The 20,194-nt window shown below is 39.9% G+C and overlaps 1 protein-coding gene across 14 annotated transcripts in view; it reads right to left on the bottom strand.

The window, feature by feature from the left end:
- Positions 1-20,194, bottom strand: part of LOC127514061 (KICSTOR complex protein SZT2-like) — a 105,788-nt gene that overhangs the window by 51,357 nt on the left and 34,237 nt on the right. For all 14 annotated transcript variants that reach the window (XM_051896420.1, XM_051896429.1, XM_051896422.1 and 11 more), the window contains 17 exons: positions 17,765-18,067; positions 16,285-16,423; positions 16,080-16,196; positions 15,920-15,989; positions 14,374-14,559; positions 13,991-14,257; positions 13,116-13,392; positions 12,453-12,527; positions 12,217-12,355; positions 11,480-11,588; positions 11,181-11,301; positions 6,237-6,389; positions 6,026-6,128; positions 4,169-4,280; positions 3,796-3,883; positions 1,710-1,828; positions 1,025-1,189 (listed from right to left, as the gene is read on the bottom strand). In XM_051896420.1, coding sequence (XP_051752380.1) covers positions 1,025-1,189; positions 1,710-1,828; positions 3,796-3,883; positions 4,169-4,280; positions 6,026-6,128; positions 6,237-6,389; positions 11,181-11,301; positions 11,480-11,588; positions 12,217-12,355; positions 12,453-12,527; positions 13,116-13,392; positions 13,991-14,257; positions 14,374-14,559; positions 15,920-15,989; positions 16,080-16,196; positions 16,285-16,423; positions 17,765-18,067 — 2,543 coding nt within the window. The remainder of the gene's footprint in view (positions 1-1,024; positions 1,190-1,709; positions 1,829-3,795; positions 3,884-4,168; positions 4,281-6,025; positions 6,129-6,236; positions 6,390-11,180; positions 11,302-11,479; positions 11,589-12,216; positions 12,356-12,452; positions 12,528-13,115; positions 13,393-13,990; positions 14,258-14,373; positions 14,560-15,919; positions 15,990-16,079; positions 16,197-16,284; positions 16,424-17,764; positions 18,068-20,194) is intronic.

Raw genomic sequence — 20,194 nt, 5'->3', positions numbered from 1 at the left:
TTTTGTAGGGCTCTGGCAGTGCTCATCCTGTTCCTCCTTGCACAAAGGAGCAGATACCGGTCCTGCTGATGGGTTAAGGCCCTGTCCAGCTCTCCTAGAGTAACTGCCTGTCTCCTGGAATCCATGCTCTTGAGACTGTGCTGGGAGAGACAGTACACCACCTAGCAATGGCACGTATTGATGTGCCATCCTGGAGGAGTTGGACTGCCTGTGCAACCTCTGTAGGGTCCAGGTATCGCCTCATGCTGCCAGTAGTGACACTGACCCTAGCCAAATGCAAAACTAGTGAAAAACAGTCAGAAAAGAGGAGTAGGGAAAAAATGTCAGTGGCCTCCACCTGTAAAACCATTTCTGTTTTGGGGGTCGTCTCGTTGTTGCCCATCTAGTGCACCTGTTGTTAATTTCTTTAACACCAAAGCAGCTGAAACTGATTAACCCCCTCTGCTACTTAACTAACCAGATCATTATCCCACGAGTTTAACTGACTTGATGCTATTCGCTGATTAAAAAGTGTTCCTTTAATTTTTTTGAGCAGTGTATATACATATATATATATATACACTGCTCAAAAAATGTACGGCTTTGCTATACATATATATATATATATATATATATATATATATATATATATTAATTATTCATTATTTTCATCATTTTTCATTTTATGAATGGAGCATTTGAAAGCAGCCGCCTATCAGCGGATCCCTAATATATCTGCTGATAGACGGATCTGCTGATAGACGCATGCTTTGAAACGTTCCCATCTGTATCTGTGTAAGAGCTCGGTGAAGAGCTTCAATGTTGTCCATTTACAACATGTTTTTGAAGTGTTGATCATTGTAGCCAAATCACAAACATATCTGTTGAGCGAATGAACACAATCCGCTCAACAGCGCTCAAAATGCTAGGGGGAAATGCTGGTATAGTCACATTCTTAAAATTTCAGTACTGATTTGGTACCGAAGTCTGTACTTTTGACAACCCTAGTCTGAGTGGGCCAAATAATGCCTCAGATGGAGGGTACCTTGAAGTGATGCTCGATGTTGCTGTCAGTGTATTTAGGGATGTGAAGGAAGATGAGGAGGTTCTGACGGAGGTAGTGAGCCACCGCCTGGATCCACGGCACACAGTACTGAGGCAGGAAGAACTCCATCACTTCTGTTGCCGGAGAGCCGGGAGGCTGAATGAACTGAGACCAAGAAGAAAGAGCAGAACTGAAAAAATTGTGTGTAATCAACACAAATCACATCCACAGTCTATTATCCAACCATTAATCTCAGACGACACACCCGCTGACCGCCCACAGACGGAAACTGACCTTCTGATGTATAGAGAGAGAAACAGTGACCGCATTTTCAGCGGCTTTGCTTCTGAAGGCATTTCAGTGATATTTAAAAAATCCGGATTCAACTCGCTCTGAGATGAATCACAACATTGCAAACTTTGATCCAAAGCAAAAAGTATTTCAAAAATTAGAAAAAAGCAAAAAGGTATTAGATGGCTTCAGAAAATTTGAAATACATAGCATGAGCTGTATTTTATAATACTTTTGTGCCTTTTTCCCCCACAAATGTCTGTCTCTGCATAGAGAAGACAAATATGATTTGCTTAATCTGTTTTACACCAAACTGTGGTAAAGAACAAGTTAGAAATAGAAAAAAGACTTGGAACAAGAGAGATGGTGGATGAGACAGAGAAAGAGAAATCACCTCCACATCTGCAGGCGTCAGTTTGCAGTTCCTGACCAGCATGACCGTAATAATGTCCAGCGTGGCCTCGTCCAGGCGCTTCCTCAATACCTTCACTAATTCATCAGTGATCTCTGGACCTGTCAATCACAAAACATAATATCTCACTTGGAAATATGTCACATTATGTAAGTAAAATAGTTCACAGACTGGAAGCCATTTCATATTGACTTTCGGTTTATAAATAAAGTCTCCCTAGGAGGTGCTGAAATCCCTCAAGGCAGCTTGCTAAAGAAAGAAAAGTCCCAACAAATTACAGATATGCATTTAAAAATAAACTGATGAGACAAGATTTGTATGGTTACACTTTGGGAGTGAAGTAAAACATTTACAGGAAAGAAATGACTTATAGCCCAATATCAGCATGACGGGTGTGGAGCAACAGCGCCTCCTGTCAGCTGCTGATGGTACTGCAGGTACTGTTAGAGAGTCCTGAGAGTTTGACTGCTAAAAATCTATGCTGTTTTCTGTCCAACTTAAAAAAAAAAAAAAAAAAAAAAGAAAAAAAAAAAAAACCTTCACAAAATGAATGCCTTTTCTTTTACTAAATCTTTGCTGCATGCTCAACATACACCTCCAGACAAAAGTTTGGGCACACTTGACTAAATTTATATTTTCAAAAAAATATATATAATAAAAGTAGCTATTAGCTAGTTTTTTTTTTTAGCTAGTAGCTAGTTGAATAAAAGTAGCTATTAATTTCTTTAAAAATATCTTACTGACCCCATACTTTTAAATGGTATTGTGTGTAATACATACACAGACACATATAAAAAATTCTCTCACATTTTTGTAACATGTTTCAGTCACTGTATAATTCTTATACTTAGTTCTATTATTCTAAAATGTGCAAAATAGTCATAACAAAAAGGCAGTTTGTTGTGATAGATGACTCTTTCTTGTTAAACCATTTCAACTACTAAAAATGCATGGCAGGGATCGCTGCACTATATTCTACTGAGTTGCGCTCTTTCCAGTTTGTATGCAAGAATATCTTGCATTATGAATGCAAAAAACCTTCCTAAATGAACAGCTCCTTATTGGTTCTGCTTTCAGTTAGTGTGGTTTGGTGAGGTGTGTTGTAGGGCTGCATGATATTGGAAAAAACTGACATATATTTTGTTTTTCTGCGATATATTATTGTGATATGAAGAAAAAAAAAAAGAAAAAGAAAAAAAAAAAAAAAAAAAAAAAAAAAAAAAATCACCAGATGACTTGAATAGCTCTATTTGGAAAAAATTAATCATTCTGGAATCATTCTAGAGTGAATTTGTAGGTGAGTAAATATGCATAGAAAATAATGAACAGATTACAAGCATATATAAATATAATAGAACACAGATACAAATGAAATAAATAGTGCTTTGTATTTTTCAGGTAAGTATAACAGTATTCAGGTACAGAAATTGAATAATCAAATGTAAAATAACACTGCATAGTCGTCACTGTACAAATTAAATATAATTAATCTGTGTTAAAGCTACAAAACTGATTTTTCTTTTTGTGTTTTGTTGTAGGATTAACATTCAGCAGCAGGAATATTAGGCTGCTGTCACTTTAAGACCGAATGTGCGGATCCAAAATACTGTTACACATCCATTTTCTTTCTCAATGGTTTACCTTCAGCTAAGCCAAAAGCAACTGTTTATGAGCATACTCGCATAAACGTGCATTTTGAGATTTTTTTGCATGTATGTGTCCATTTAGGCACAAATAGATGCTGTAGAGAAAGGAATTCGGTGTTCAGAAAACAGCCGCACGTTCAGAATTGAGCTCTCTTTTGCGCCTTCTTGCGCTCAAAAGGTTTAAAAAAAATCGCTTGAATGTTTAAACTAAAAAGACCTAAAACACATGCAAATAATAAATTTTCATTGTATGATGGTCAAACTTTGCAAATTAATTTTGAACCGTGGTGTCTGGTCCATATCGATGCTACAACAAGCTTGTTGCCTGTAGTCGTGTAACAACCCTCACAGGAACAACGCACTTCATTTCATCTTTTGTTTCGTCTCACCGTTTCACACATTTATCTGTCCCTCTCTCTCACCTGCAGTCCCCACGCCATGCACCAGCAGTAAAATGTGTTTGTCCACCAGTCCAACCGGCCTTGAGCCTTCCAGAGATGAGCGTGATCCCTATGAACACAAGATACATGTGATCACATACTTACACACATCACATCAGGCACATGGGAGCACATTCTACACCTGTTTTCCAGGTGATAAACACATAATTGCTCAGATCTTCTATCGCTCATCCCATCAGGATGAGCCTCATAAATGGTGAAAACACAAGGACAGGTCAGTCCTTTGCAAGCAGCAGGTAAATCATTCACTCCAGAAGGGGATTGGAGCCCTAATGGCTCCTGAGGGCTCTAGTATCCTAAAGCGTAATGAGAAGTGACAGTATGTGAATGTTACCGTGAGGTCCTCAGAGCCCAGCGGCTCCTGGCTGCGGGCCAGACCGACAGAGCGCGTGTGCATGTTTCCATCCAAATCACTGTACTTCCCTGCCTGAGACGTCTCTGAGAGTCTGTGGGGACAGACAGATGGGACGAGAAGGTCAAGCTCATGAAAAGAATTGAAATACATTCTAGCGATCACAGGCCCTGTTTACACCTGATGCATTTTGGTCGATCGGATCACAAGTAGACAAGGGAGACACATTCCGTTTACACCTGGTGTTTTAATCCGTCTTTTGTCCACTTTCAACCACTTCTGTCCTGATTTATTCGAGGGGAAGGTCTATGGGTGGGTAAATGTATGGGATTTTTCAGATCTTCCAATCTAATGGACAAAATAAGCTTATGCAATTTACATATGAACACCCCTGGAGAAGAAGGAAAACATCAGCATCAGCTTTCGTTTTTATTCTACTTGGGTCTTCAGCCGACAAAGTTTAAATCCCGTCTGACTAGCGCACTTCCCATAATGTTTATGCGTTAGGTCAGTAGGCGAAGAGTAGGTGGTCTTTTGTGGCTGTTTGAACAGATTCGACCACAAGAGTGACTAAACAAAGCAATCTGGTCGAATGCGTTTTCGACTACCTCTGGAAGTGGTCGAAAGTGGACAAGCTCAAAACATTTTAGACCCTGTTTATACCTGTATTTAGCATTGTCCACTTACGATCCGATTGACCAAAATGCACCTTAATACGAGGTGTAAACAGGGCCTTACAGTACATTATAGTGAGACTGGAAGAGAGAAGCCACAGATGGAGAAGTTGTAGGTATATTTTACAGTAGCAGACAGATATATCTGCCGTTTTTCTGCTTTTAATTAATTTTTAGATAAATACTGTGAAAAAATTAAAGCAAATTTGTATGTGTTTATGTACATGCATGCAAGTGTATTGTAATGTATTGCAATGCATTGTAACGTGCCTGTGTACAGGCAGAATATCAGCCGTCGACATTTAGTGAAGTTACTTGGAAATGGCAGCTTCACAAACTACAAGCAACTACAAACACTATAATTCACTAACTAAAAGTATCTAATTACATTCAGGCTATTTAAGGGAACAATATCATTTTAAATGAGGCAATTAGAGCTGGATTAATCTGGCACAAAACAATGAGGACTGCAATTAGGGTGATAAATCTACAAATAAAATAAAAGACTATGAAAACAGATACACTACAGATCAAAATTTTGGGGTTAGTACATTATTATATAGTTTTTTTACATAAATTAATTCAGCAAGGATGCATTAAATTGAGCAAAAGTGACAGTAAAGACATTTATAATGTTACAAGAGATTTCAAATTTCTTTTGAACTTTTCAACAACAAAGAATTCTGAAAAAAAAATGTTTCATGGTTTCCACAAAAATATGAAGCTACACAACTGTTTTCAACATTGATAATAAACAGAAATGTTTCTTGAGCAGCAAATCAGCATATTAGAATGATTTCTGAATGATCATGTGACACTGAAAACTGGAGTTATGATGCTGAAAATTCAGCTTTGTTTTTAAAATATATTCATACAGAAAACAGTTAATTTAAATTGTAATAACATATGCTGTATTTTTTATCAAATAAATGCAGATTTGAGCATAAGAGACTTTCAAAAACAAAAAAATTCTTACCGACCCAAAATTTTTGAACGGTTGAGCAAGTTGCTACTTTAACATTCACATTTACGCATTTGAAAGTTGTTTTTACCCACAGTGATTTACCCATGTTCATTATGTTCTCCAGATATCAACGTCATCATACATTGAAAAACTCATACTGGTCAGTCACTAATATGTAGACATGAATAGCTTCTGACTCACCGGAGGTAGAACACAGATTTGGTGGTGCGCTCCTGATAGACAAACATGTTTTTGCGGTTGACCACACAAAAGGCGTTTAGAACGGAGCGCAGAGCCTGGATAGCTGAAAGAATCAGAGAAAAGAAATCATCTACAAGCTTACTAGTTTTTCCCTGGTAAAAATGTGTCTTAACGAGGAACCACCCGATTGGTCCACTGAGGTGTCACTCACCCCGGGAAACACCCATGTTGGGCCCCATCTTGAGCCGTGGGTGAATATAAATTACGGTGCTCCAGACTACGTCACAGGCGAAGTAACCCGGTATGAACTGCATAGTGGCAGCGAGGTAGTCCCGCGGCTGATAGCTTTCGTCAGCGTTGTAGTCTGGGGTGGAAAAAAGGTGCAATTATGGGGATGAAACTTTCATCTTAACAATTTCATAACAAAAGGGAGATTAGCAGGATTATCTGAACTCAACAGGCCCGCAGAGCACCTAAAGTTGTACGATAGAAATGAAGCATTTGAACGTTCATCTCTGTGGTCGACCGTATCCAATTCATTTACACAGTCTGAGGCAGAACAACAGGCCATATTAGGACATTAGTGCAGTAATTCATGCTAAACAGCAGTTATAAAATTGTAGTCGATGAGGCGAGTGCTCAGACTCACACTGCTGTCTCATTATCACTACCCTTGAATTGACCTTCCCAGCAGGCTTTAGTCTGTGTGTTTGTTTGTATTAGCGTAAATTGTTCTCCATTTTACAGCAGCATCATCAGGCGATATTAACTTTTACTGCATATCAAGAGTGCAACAATATCAACAGATTTCATTTAAACAAAGCTATACGCATGGTATGGGGCTGCATGATTAATTGAAATTGAACTTGAAGCTAAAGCACTGCCGTATCTAGCATGATGAAAAACCAGACAGCATCCATGGCCGGTTCAAGCAGACAGAACCTGGGAACCCGGAGCCATTTCGAGATCCAAACTATAAAATTTGACAAAAGTGTGCAGAGAGGACCATCCTGCCACTACACAAATATCCTCTAGGAGGACCCCTCTGAAAAGAGCTTGAGAGGAAGCCACACCTCTGGTGGAATGTGCCTGAACGTTGAGAGGTGAAGATAGACCACGCACCTCATACGACAGTGAAATAGCCTCTGTAACCCAGTGGAAAATTCTTTGCTTTGATGCGGCAAGCCCGCGGCGGCCAGCACCAAAATATACCAAGAGCTGATTCGATCTTCTCCAACCACTAGAGCGATCTACATAAAACTTCAATGCTCGGACAGGGCAGAGCAAGTGAAGTTTTTCATCCTCTACTGAAGCGAAAGGAGGAGGATGGAACGAATGAAGGGTAATAACTTGAGAGTGAAATGACGTAGACAAGACCTTGGGCACATATCCTGGCCTGGGAGCTCAGGGAGAACCAAAGCGGGCATTGGGACGGCTCCTGCGACGCAAAGAGGTCCACCTCCACTCTGCCAAACACTTCACAAATCCAGGCTACTGTCTGAGGGTTTAGTATCCATTCCCCCGATCTGAGCTTTTGCCTCAACAGAAAATCCGCTGCGAGGTTCAAGGTCCCGGGAGCGTGAACCTCTCTCAGAGAAAGGAGCCTGTCCTGAGCCCAAAGGAGGAGACGACACACATGCCTGTCTAGGGTGCGTAACTGTGAGCCCCCTTAGCGATTTATGTGAGACACTACCGCCATGTTTTCCATCCTGATGATGACGTGGCGCCCCCTGAGAAAGGTGAGAAAGTGTAGTAGGACCAGGGAGACAGCTCTCAGCTCCAAGCTGTTTATGTGACAGCTCTACCGTCCACACCCCAGACACTGGCCTGCCCTCGAAGACCACGCCCCAGCCGGTCAGAGAGGCATCTGTCGTGATCATTTGGCGACAAAAAACAGCGCCCATGTTGACCCCCTTTCGAAGGAAGAGAGGGTTACGGCCATACTGAAAGGGTGCGGAAACAACCGCGCGACACATTCAATAGGCGAAAGGCCTGTTGATCGGATCCCAAAGAGCTTCATCCACCAAAGAAACGGCCTCATGTGAAGCAGTCCTAGGGGGAGCACAGGGGAGGCTGCGGCCATGAGGCCCAGGAGCCTGCGACAAGTACTCACAGAAATATTATGGCCTAGCCTGAAGCAGGCCAAACATGTAACGAGACTGGAAATCCGGGCCGGAGCCAGACGGGCCTGCATCTGAACGGAATCTAGGTGAACCCCTAAGAACACAGTCTGTTGAGATGGGGTGAGAACACTCTTTTCGGTGTTTAGTCTGAGGCCGAGAGACCGGATGTGGTGAAGGGTGACGTCCCTGTGGCGGGTCACTAATTCCCTGGCTAAAATGAGCCAATCGTCCAGGTAGTTGAGTATACGCATGCCCTGGAGCCTCAACGGGGCCAGAGTAGCATCCATACACTTTGTGAATGTCCTCAGTGCCAGGGCAAGGCCAAAGGGGAGAACCTTGTACTGATAAACCTTTCCTCCAAAGGCGAATCTGAGGAACTTCCTGTGTCGCCGGACAACCTGAATATGAAATAGGCACCCTTGAGGTCTACAGTGACAAACCGGTCCCCTGCACGATTTTGAGACATGATAGCCTTCAGCGTCAGCATCCTAAACTTCCCATTGTAAAGGGAGAAGTTCAGCCGGTGAAGGTATAGTATACGGCGTAGACCGCCATCCTTCTTCAGAACTAGAAAGTAGCGGCTGAAGAAGCCGCGTTCCACATCCACTGAAGAAGCCTCTTCTATGGAGAGGGCCCACAGCCTGTGTGATCGAAACAGGGTCTGCCGGCTCCTGGAGAAAACTGCACGTGTCTCCGACTACACGAGCAGCAGGTAACAAGCAAATCGGAGGTGAGGGGAGAAAGCTTAGTGCGTCTGCTAACTCCCGTGTCGAAAAGGGGTGAGGCAGATCGAACGCTGCACACAGAAATGTGCTGGGCGGTGGGTGTGACAGAGCTAAATGAGGAGAGCGAGCGAGAGGTGGGCAGAAACGCTTGCACGGTCTGACCTAACCTTGGAAGGCAGGGGAAGCTCTCCACTTTCTGTCGTGAGGGTCAGGAGCGACTCAAAGGAGCTGGAGTGGAGGGTTTGCTGGACCGCTTCAGCTCAAGATGCCTATGGGGTCACTGGCGGGGTAGTGGGCGACCACGGGCTCCCCAAACCGTAGTTGGTGGGGGATGAACCGGGTCACTTCTCCTACTGGTGAACTCCTTCCTATGCGAGGAGCACTCTCTGGGTAGAGAAGGGGAGGGGTTAGAAGACTCCCTAACCCTCCTGGGCATAAACTGGCTGAGAGCAGCCGGCTGGGACTTGGTGGCCCAAAATTTGTCAACCACCGTGTTGACCGCCTCCCCGAACAACCCAGACTAAGAAACAGGAGCATCCATGAGAAACACCTTCTCCTTATCACAGATCTCCGTAAGATTGAGCCACAGGTGGCGTTCAGCCACCACCGAGCCCGCCATGGTGCGCCCAATAGCACGTGCGGTGTGCTTAGTGGCTCTTAAGGCCAAATCTGTGGCTCTGCGGAGCTCCTTGTCCGCTTTCTTTCAAAATGTCCACTTGGTAGGCTTGGAGATTGGCCATAGAACGAAGGGCCATGCCTGCCTGACCAGCTGCCATGTAGGACTTTCCAATAAGGATGGAAGTACTGCACGGTTTAGTCGGAAGGAGGGGGCGGGACTTCCAAGAAGGAGCCGAAGATGGAGAGTGGTGTGTAGCCTGCGTGTCTTCGATCCCTGGAATGGTGGTGTAGCCCCGCTCCACAGAACCAACAAGGTTGGTGAAGTCAGCGGCTGCCGCATTTGTCAAGCGGGCAGAAAAGGGCTGCTTCCAGGATCTGAGGATCTCATTATGCAGATCACTGAAAAAGGGGAGCTTTCTCCACACTGGTTTTGAATTTGGGCCACTCAGAATCCTCTCATCGAGTTTAGACTGAGATTCGCAGGGCTTGTCGGGCCAATCAATAACGAGCTTCTCCGTAGCGTACGAAAGCACGTCAGGCGGGAGAGCGTCAGTTGAAGCAGGCCCGAAATCCTCGGAGTCGGACGCTGCGGTGCAAATAACATCCTCTAGCCCGAAGGAAACCGTCTCGCACGCCTCCGGGCTGGGGCATAGATAATCATGTGAGAATTCGACCGGCAAACCCCGTGCCTGTGCTCAGGAGAGGGATGAAGAGAAAGGGCGAGGCCCGTCTGCTCGCTCTCCATGTCATCGAGCTCTACATCCGAACCCCAGGTCGCAGATTCACGTAAGGCCTCGGTGGCTTCGGGAGCGCAACGGGGAAAAAACGGATGACTCCTTTTTGCACGATTAGTTGCAAAAAAAGAACTTAAATCTGTACTGGCGTGCTGTCTGTGAATCTCCTGTCACACGAATCATGCACACAGAAAGCCGCTTCAGAGCGCGGGCCACATTCAGTTCTCTTTCATGCTTTAACGGACAAAAACGCATAAAAATTATGCCAAAACAGAGTCTTAAATGAGTTTAATAAAGTATTAAATGACCGTAAAAAGTTGTGAGGACATCGCAAGAGTGTCAGATCCATGTCGTGTGCTTCAGATCTTAAAGTGACAGCAGCCTCATAAACCTGCTGCTGTGATTTATTATTCAATTTCTGTATATTTCCTACCTGTTATATCAAATATTTAAAATGTCTTTATGTTGTATCTACATTAATTTGGAGGTTAAGTGTTAAGTTATTACAATATAAAAATATATTAAAAACTTTCATTTTAGGTGCGATTAAACACGATTAATTACAGAAAAATGTGCGATTAATTAGTTTATTTTTTAAATTGATTGACAGCACTAATTTATATACATATATATCGCAATTGCAATTTTTAAATCAGGGGGAAAAAAAATTGTATCATTTTCCCAAGGCTCTGGCATGTGCACGGATATGGATCTGGAGCAGGGTTTGGGGTGTGAGCAATGTTTGGTCTCATAATAAAGGTTTCTATAGATTAAGATATTTGGAAACATTATCATTTTCTAATAGATTTAGCTATTTTTTTTAAAGGAAAAACATGCCTAAATGATTAAAGCATAAGTGATTAAAATAAATTTTCTAAATGGCAATCTTCATGTCAAAGAGTCTGCTGAGTCCTGCTCTGGCATGTCATGTCAGTCATCCAGCTGGGTTCTGTACCATCAGAGTTGGTCATCCTGGGCCGGTAGAGCGACTCGTGCTTCCAGATGTCCTCTTCACTCTCAGCAACCAGGAGAGAATGGCAAACATGACTATCATGCAGGTCTTGTAGTAGGAGGCGCTGCAGAGAAAGTGATTGAGAGGTTAAAGAGCAACAAAGTGAAAAACAGTGGTAGAGGATCTGGGGTGATGAACCAGAGATAGTGAAACTTTCTCACTAAGTGGTCAGTCTTGCTAGAATAAGCTACAATGTGGGCCAGACTTTACGCTGATAATGAAAAGGCTAGGCTGTTTTTTACCTGGTTGACTATTCGGCACATTTCTCCAATCCTTCTCACCACCAGCTGATGAAGACGCAGGTATTCTGGAATCTCTTCCTCTTCCTCTTCTTTCGCTCTGTTAAAACTCCTGCCAACACAATGTTCAAGATTCACAAGATTCAAACAGTACAAAGTGTTTTAATAGACTCAGCAGGAAAATGCAAAATTCAGTTTTGTTTGCACGTCTGGGGAAAACTAAAGTTTGCATTTTAAGCACGACATGCTGCTCATTTGTATTCTTTATATATTTAGAACACAATTGAACACAAACTCATTATAAGCTGAAAACTTACAGGGACAACAAAAACTTGAGGCCCATTTTTTGGCAGTTTACACAAATAGGTACTGAAAACCTTTCCAAAAATTGCTTTGATATTGTTTGATAATTTTTTATTATAATAACTTGCATAACAGCATTGAAGACAACATTAAAAACTGAATATATATACATATATATATATATATATATATAGAGAGAGAGAGAGAGAGAGAGAGATGTAGATATCAATACATTTTACCATTTATATTAATAAATATATATATTTTTTTATTTTAGAAAAGTAACAGCAAACTTCTCAACAAGCCACAATCATTCATGTTCATACAACAAACTATGAGACTGTGTTGATGCTTGAATTTTTGCTTGAATTTGCTGCTTTCTGAATGTAAATTTCATAACCTGCATGCTGAGTATGAGCGTGTCTCTGCAGCAGTACCTGGCATGGGAAAAAACCTCCACTCTGTCCTGATGAATTCTGATGATGAGCCAGAAATCAGGCATGAGAGGCATCTGTCTCTCCTGCTCATTCATAGTAGGTCCTTCACACTCAGAATCACTGCTGCCGCCATCATAACCTGAAAAACAAACAGCATAGAGGAGAAAGACCATGAGGAATGATGATTGTGATGCAAATGTGAGTGTGAACATGTAGTCTGTTCTGTGAAGTCTCACCTAGCATATCTGAGTCCAGGCTGCCCTGACTGGAGACAACGCTCTGAACTCGACTGGGCCGCAGTTTCCCACTGCCTGAAAGCAACAGGAAATAAAGCTTTTACTAACTTCATTTTTAGAATCTAACTAAACAACCAGGGGCCTCATTTATAAGACCTGCACTAATAAAATGAATACCATTCTTATCTTCTCCTAATTGTTTAGATTTTTAGAATGCACATTAACTTGAATGAAAATGCAATTTCACTCTCTGATAGCAGGTGAATATTATGGAATAGCAGAAATATAGCGGTTACCCTGGTAATCCCTTTATACAATGCGGCAGCGTTTTTTTAGAAAAGTTTGCAGATAAGGTAATGCGTCAGAGAAATGTCATGGTTTCGGTCAATGAATTTCAAAACCATTTTGGAAAATTTGACGGAACAGAAAACGTCTGTTCTGGTGAAAATTTTCAACCAATCCACCAGCTCCTGAAATAATAATTAAGACTTTTCCTATAACATTTAAGATATTTAAGACTTGTTATGGCCTTATATTTGATACAACTGAATTTAAGACTTAAGGACCCACAGGGACACTGATTTAGGATCATTCTATGCACGTCTTTATAAATGATGCCCCATGATCTGAGGTTAGTTCTTAGGTTTGTCTTGTGACACTCACTGTGTGTGGCAGACTGCACGGATTCGGCCAGGCTGGCAGCGGAGGGTGTTTTGGGAGGGGACGTATGATCAGACGAGCGTTCGGTGCTGCTGCCCATCTGCAGGTGAGCAGCACCGCTGACGGCACTCTGAGGTCGAGTCTCCTCTGCATCAGTCTGTTTGACCTGTCCGGGTTCAGAGGTCTCGGAGAGAGACTCGCTGGCTGAGTCAGCTGCTGCAGGCCGCATGTCCCCGTCATCCCTCGCCTGCTGATGCGCCGCGACTCCACACTCAACCTGCTGCAGGAAAACACATGAATCATACTCCAGATGAAGAGATAAGATAATATTATATTTATAACATGGTTCTTTGGGATACTTGATTGTGAACGGTCAAATCACTGCATTCTGTGATCATATATTTTTGTATAATGACGATAAACTGCTTAATCTTTATCTCAGGCAACTGATTTCATGCTAGTTTCATGTCTCTTGTATCACTCCACTCTTTTTCTTCTCACATAATAAAATCATTTGCAATGGTTCTGATGTGACTTTGTTTGAAATCATTTTTATTTGCAAAAAACATACAATATTGACAATAGTGTGTCTAAAATGTAAGTTAATATTAGCTTCTTGTTCGTCAAACTGTACGAAGTGTTGTATAAAATCAATATCACACTTGCAATAGTGTGAAAGTGAGCACTCTTGCTAGTGTGATATGTTATAAATATAAAATCAAGATACAGGTCATTTTTTTGCCGTTTCTATGATTTTAGGTGCATTTTTATTCATTTTGGTGACATTTTCGCATGAGTTACTCTTAAAGAGATAATTTTGTCATTAAACAAATGGAATGCATTTCCTCAGATATGGTTAAAAGGTTTTTAATAATTACCTCAGCATCCAGCTCCTTTTTCTTTGGCTCCACTTCTTTGTCTAATGTGGAGATGTTTGCTGTTACTTTTGCACCATCTTCCAACTCAGGACACAGGCTGGTTTGCTTAGATGTTGTTTCTGTGCCAGTTGAGTACTGAGCAGTGATGTTAGACAGCTGTCTTGCAGCCTGGAGCCTGTGAGACTGCTGCCGACTCAGTGAGACGTAGTGGAAGTTGTATTGCTCCGCATTTAGCAGGTAACCAGGAAACGATAACCTCTTGAACTCCTGCAGTGAGGAAGAAGGGACATGTTATTAAACAGCAGGGCAGAACATAATCTCGTTCTTGACCTTTCCTGGGAAGTCTTATCACCAATAATAGAGGTCATCGTATGATTTCAAACCTCTTGAAACTTTTCCAGCGACTGCTCTGGACCAAATACGAACTGCAGGGGAACGACCTCACAGTGGCACTGCGGGCGGCCGCTGGAATGACACACATGCTCGGAAACTTTTTGCAGGGTGGAGGAATTGATAACAGACGAGTGCCGTAGAGCAGAGACGATCTCATCCTCCAAGAGCCAACGGATCTGAAAGAGACAGTGTTATTATCATCAACTAAAACTAAACTAAAAGGCACCATTTCTAATTTTTGTTCAGTTTAAGTTATACTTTATTTATAAAGAATTGTGAGAATTTATTTTTCATTTAAAAAAGTCGCAATTACATTTTTATTTTTTTATTCTGTGGCTGAAACATGCTTCCATATAAAAACTATATAAACACTTTTAAAAAAGAAAAAGCTAATAAAAATGACAAAAACACAGAACACAATTTCTGAAACTTAAAAAGGTACACTATGTAACTTTTGAACCTCTAGTGGTTAAAAAACAAAACTGCATGCATTTTGCAGAAGAACATTGTTTTGGTTGTGCTTCAGCTCTGCGTGACTGTGCGGATGAATATGTTTTTTTCTCATAACTAAATAGAGAGAGAGAGATTATCATACTGCTCATAAGACATTCACTACTAGGTTTAAGAGATATAACCAGTTTAGATGGAAAGGATCTCAAGCTGACTAGCTGAAGACATTACTGTAGCTTTACCCATTAATAGACATGGTACTTCCTTAAAAATAAATTCCAGCACAGCGCAACAACAACCTTGAAATGACCCTTCACAATAAATGATGAACTCTGTTAGAGAGCTACATATGGCAATTTATCTGTTCAATAAAATACTGTACTCACCTGTTGAGTAAAAAAACGTCATCTCCGCATCGCTTTTACAATATTTCAAATCCCTCAGTTCTCACCATCACCGAAAAGCCAAGCCAATGTTGATTCTTGTTTTATTACGAGCTCTGTCACGTTCCCTTTTTGCCAACAGACTTTCTTTCTCATTTGTTGTGACAACTAACCTGTGCCACTCCCACACCGTACACACATCAAAGTAGCCGGAGCAACTTTTCTCTATTTACGGACATGACGAGACATACATGGGCGAGTGACGTATGTACGCAATTTCCCACGCAAACCATCCCGACAGGTCTAACTTCTGTTGTTTTTAAATGTGCTATAAAAATAAAGGTTGACTTGACGAGACTAAAATATAAACACTTATGATAGGCTTACCATAGTGAATCAGGGGTAAGACAAAAACATGTTTTGGAAGGATTGATGATGTATTGACATTCATTAAATTATTAATAAAATCTATAATAGTATATTAATGATAGTAAAATAATCAGAGAGAGACCCAGATCCTCCTCCGGCAATAATAAACGGTACTGAACTTTCATGCATATTTCATATACAGTGCTTGGAAGAGTGGAAAGCGATTAACTTTCATTACTGGATCAATGATGAATAATTGTTTTAGATAATGAAAATATATTTTTAATAATATCACTATCATTTTTCATTTTCATATAAAACTTTGCATTCTCACCTCATCCATAGTGGCTAAAACAGCCATTTTGTGTGGAATAGGAAGTTTGGACAGCGGATCTCCAGACATACTGCAAAAGATGACAAAACGAGGCAAAATATAGAGTTAATGCTCAAGATGTTTGGCAACAGATGATGTCTGTTGACCTCTGAATGCTGACCTTTCCACACCAACACCGCGCAGGCCATCTAGATTTCCCATAAGCTCCTCGTCAGAGCGATAGGATGAGGGCTGTCCGGGGGAGCGGTTCAGAGACACACTACTCTCAGATGTGTACCTACATGCACAGAGAACAATCGTGATCACTCTAGCTGAACCCATGCTGTTTGTTTTTCCTAAATCTAGGACAGTTCACAATCACTGACCGGTTGTGGTGGAAGTCAGGGGCCATGACCTCGATCTCCAGAGGTAACGTGAGCACAAAGATATCAAGAGTGACAGACAACTCGTTCAGATCAACCGACTGAAGATTCTCAGCATTCTCAAGACAGGTAATGACTTCACCTGCAAACATACAGCATCATCCCTTAATACCAAAAAACACAGTTTTATATTCACTAATATTATTAAAAACACATGAACCAGATTAATACTAAAGAAAAGGATACATTTTGAGATAAAATACCCTCAAAATACTGTACATGGTTTATACCTCTTCTTCACACCAATGAATTTCCATGACTTTTCTTGAGCTGTTCTTTATTTATATTATTGTATTTAATTTACTATATTTATATTATTTATATACTATTATAGTATTTATTAATATTTTAAATTAGCTTTTTTTTTTCAGTTTACATTTTAGTAATTTTGTTATGTGCTTTTGTCATTTGTATTTTTTTTTTTCATATATTGCTATTTAGCTTTCATTTATTTTTATTTCAGTTTAGGTTTCAGCAATTTTAGTACTTCATCTTAAACTTATTTTATTTCAGTTAGTTGCCAAGGTAACATTTCTAATTTGTTTAAGGTTTTCATCTAAAACGTATATTTTATTTCAGCTTCATTTCAATAAAAAACAAAAAAGATTTTTAATAGTTTTATTTTTATATTATATTTAGCTTTAAATCATTTTTATTTCAATTTAAGTTTCTGCAATTTTGGTGCTTCATCTTAAACTTATTTTATTTCAGTTAGTTGCTAAGGTGACATTTCGAATTTGTTTAAGGTTTATCTAATTTTATTTCAGCTTCATATTAATTAAAAATCATTTTTAATAGTTTTAGTTTTAATTAACAATAACTATTGATCAATGGATGAGGATTTTGCTCTGGCATCTTTTCATATGTATTTAGGTACCAATCCTTTGAATCAACAGATTTAGTTAAATGATTTAAGTTTTATTCACAATAAAAATTCATGACTTTTCCTGGTCATACCATAAGATCATTAACATAAGACCGCCCACATTTACATATCATATAAATACCCACTTAGTATTTATTTAGCAACTTGCCGATGGCAACTCACTGTTAACATGATTTTTAATGCGAAGAAGAGAGCTAATCATAACAAAGCTCATTTACATACAGAACAAATCTCATTTACAAGCATAACAATTTTCATTTACATTTAGAAACTGCTTGTAAAGTTACTCGATTACAAGTTGATTTAGATAAAAGTGTCAAAATACTGTAATAAGTATATGTAAACCTTTACAGGACATTAGTTAAAAGGAATGGCAATGAAAAACAAAATTATGATTTAGAATAATATTATAAGTGGACTTCAGGGAAAAAAACAAATGCTACAAAAGTGTAGAATATGACCCTGTTAAATGGCTGTAAGAGTAGAAAACAGGTTTAGTCAATGGCAGAAAGCTCAGCAGTGGATTGAGTGTCTTACCCAGGCAGGTTGGCAGCGTTTGCGTTGGCATGGAGCCATGGCAGCTCTTCATGTTGACAGAGCAGGTGAGGTGCACAAACAGAGGAGGCATCTCCGGTTGCGGACCCTCCACCTCCAGCAGAGAGTCTCCGTCTAGAATACTGAAGGAATCCTCATCCTGGTTGACTGTGTTGGAGTCAGATGGGGACACGCCTTCACCTCCTTCCTGTTCTCCAGCCTCCGCTTTGCCATTCCCACATTCCTGATACTCCACCTCCAGATCCGTGTCACTCTCCGTCACGATACAACAGCCGGACACGTTCTCTGTGCATATGCAAAAGATTAATACACTTCGTTTACTAAGAAGTGCAAAAGACTTCACATATAACTTTACAAATAACATGAAATCAAAATGGACCCTATTAAAGTGCTTATTAAATGTTTTAGGCTTGCTGTGAATGATTCATCAGCGATAGGAATCACAGCGGTCTCCCAGCTAATTAGGTGTTAAGACTGAAACATCTACATCCAAAAAAAGGTCTGCACTCTAAAAAAAAAATGTCCTTTAGAAGATGCTTAATAAATCACAACAGGGGATAAAAAAAGACAAACATTTTGGATAGCAGCCATCTTCAGTGCACCAAGGTTAGTTAGTTGCCAAGGTAACATTTCTAATTTGTTTAAGGTTTTCATCTAATACGTATATTTTATTTCAGCTTCATTTCAATAAAAAACAAAAAAAGATTTTTAATAGTTTTATTTTTATATTCTATTTAGCTTTAAATCATTTTTATTTCAATTTAAGTTTCTGCAATTTTAGTGCTTCATCTTAAACTTATTTTATTTCAGTTAGTTACTAAGGTGACATTTCGAATTTGATTAAGGTTTTCATCTAATACGTATGTTTTATTTCAGCTTCATATTAATTAAAAATCATTTTTAATAGTTTTAGTTTTAATTAACAATAACTCTTGAACAATGGATGAGGATTTTGCTCTGGCATATTGTCATATGTATTTAGGTACCAATCCTTTGAATCAATAGATTTAGTTAAATGATTTAAGTTTTATTCACAATAAAAATTCTCATGACTTTTCCTGGTCATACCATAAGATCATTAACATAAGACCGTCCACATTTACATATCACATAAATACCCACTTAGTACTTATTTAGCAACTTGCCGATAGCAACTCACTATTAACATGATTTTTAATGTGAAGAAGAGAGCTAATCATAACAAAGCTCATTTACATACAGAACAAATCTCATTTACAAGCATAACAATTTTCATTTACATTTAGAAACTGCTAATACGTTAATTAATAACTGCTAATTAATATTCTAAAAATATTAACCGATAATATCATTGCTAACTTTTCACAAACCAGTTAACTCTTTCCACGCCATTGAAGGAATGTTCAGACTTTCCATGTTTTCACTGTTATATGGTAGGGGGCGCTATTACGCAACTTCTGAAAGAGTGCAAAATCTCCAGATCAAAACACAGGCAAAAAAGAAGCAGAAACAATTGATAAAAGTATTGCCTATGCATGTTGTAGTCTTTGAAATATATATATATATTTTCTCAGCTTTTTGTTAATTTTTTTTTTTTTTTTTTTTTTTTTTTTTTTTAAATATAACTTACCCACATTCAAGTGCTAATAAAAAAGAATGCATAAAGCTAGAATAAAACTTTTTTGTTTGTTTGTTTATTTGTTTGTTTAAAACAAGAGGCTCTGTCCTTTCTTCTCATATATTGCATGTTCAGATATTCATTCAACAAAATATTCTGGGGGCCATGAAATTAGAGATGCACCGATCGATCGGCCAGGGATTGGAATCGGCCGATTTCCCGCATGATTGGCCCCGATCGGTGACCAACAGGTCAGTCTCACGTCTTTCCGATTCAGAGCCGATCCATTTTGTTACTAGCGGCACAGGCCATAATGTCAGCTGAGTGTTCTCGCTCTCTTCTCTCCGACGGTGAAGTAACACACACCCGCCTCCTCTCACTCATCTCATTTGCTCCAGTTAAATAGTGCTTGTATTGCGCATAGATTCACTAATTCCCACAGGTTTCACACTCACACCCAAAGAACGTACACCAGTGATCAATATGAGTGGAGTGCACAAGCCGCCTCTCAGTCTAAAACAGCTTGTGAGTCTCAAGTACCAAAATGAGTGGCTTACTGAGCTTAAATGGTCAAATACATACAAAATTGATGCCCGTCTTGGTGAGTATTCAATTAAACACAGTCAGTTTTGGAACTTTAAATAGTTGAGAAAAAGAGCGCATGTATGTTGGGTCCATGCATAAACTCTTCAAGGTGACAGCAGCCTAATATTCCTGCTGCTGTCTGTCATGTTAATAAAAGAACAAAAGACAAAGAAAATCACTTTCTGCTCTTGACTGAATAACCTTTATAACTTTAATTGTAAGAATTAATC

The sequence above is a fragment of the Ctenopharyngodon idella genome, chromosome 6 (genome assembly GCF_019924925.1).
Source record: "Ctenopharyngodon idella isolate HZGC_01 chromosome 6, HZGC01, whole genome shotgun sequence".
NCBI classification, from domain to species: domain Eukaryota; kingdom Metazoa; phylum Chordata; class Actinopteri; order Cypriniformes; family Xenocyprididae; genus Ctenopharyngodon; species Ctenopharyngodon idella.
Note: the sequence above shows the minus strand (reverse complement) of the source record. Positions and strands in the feature narration are given on the sequence as shown.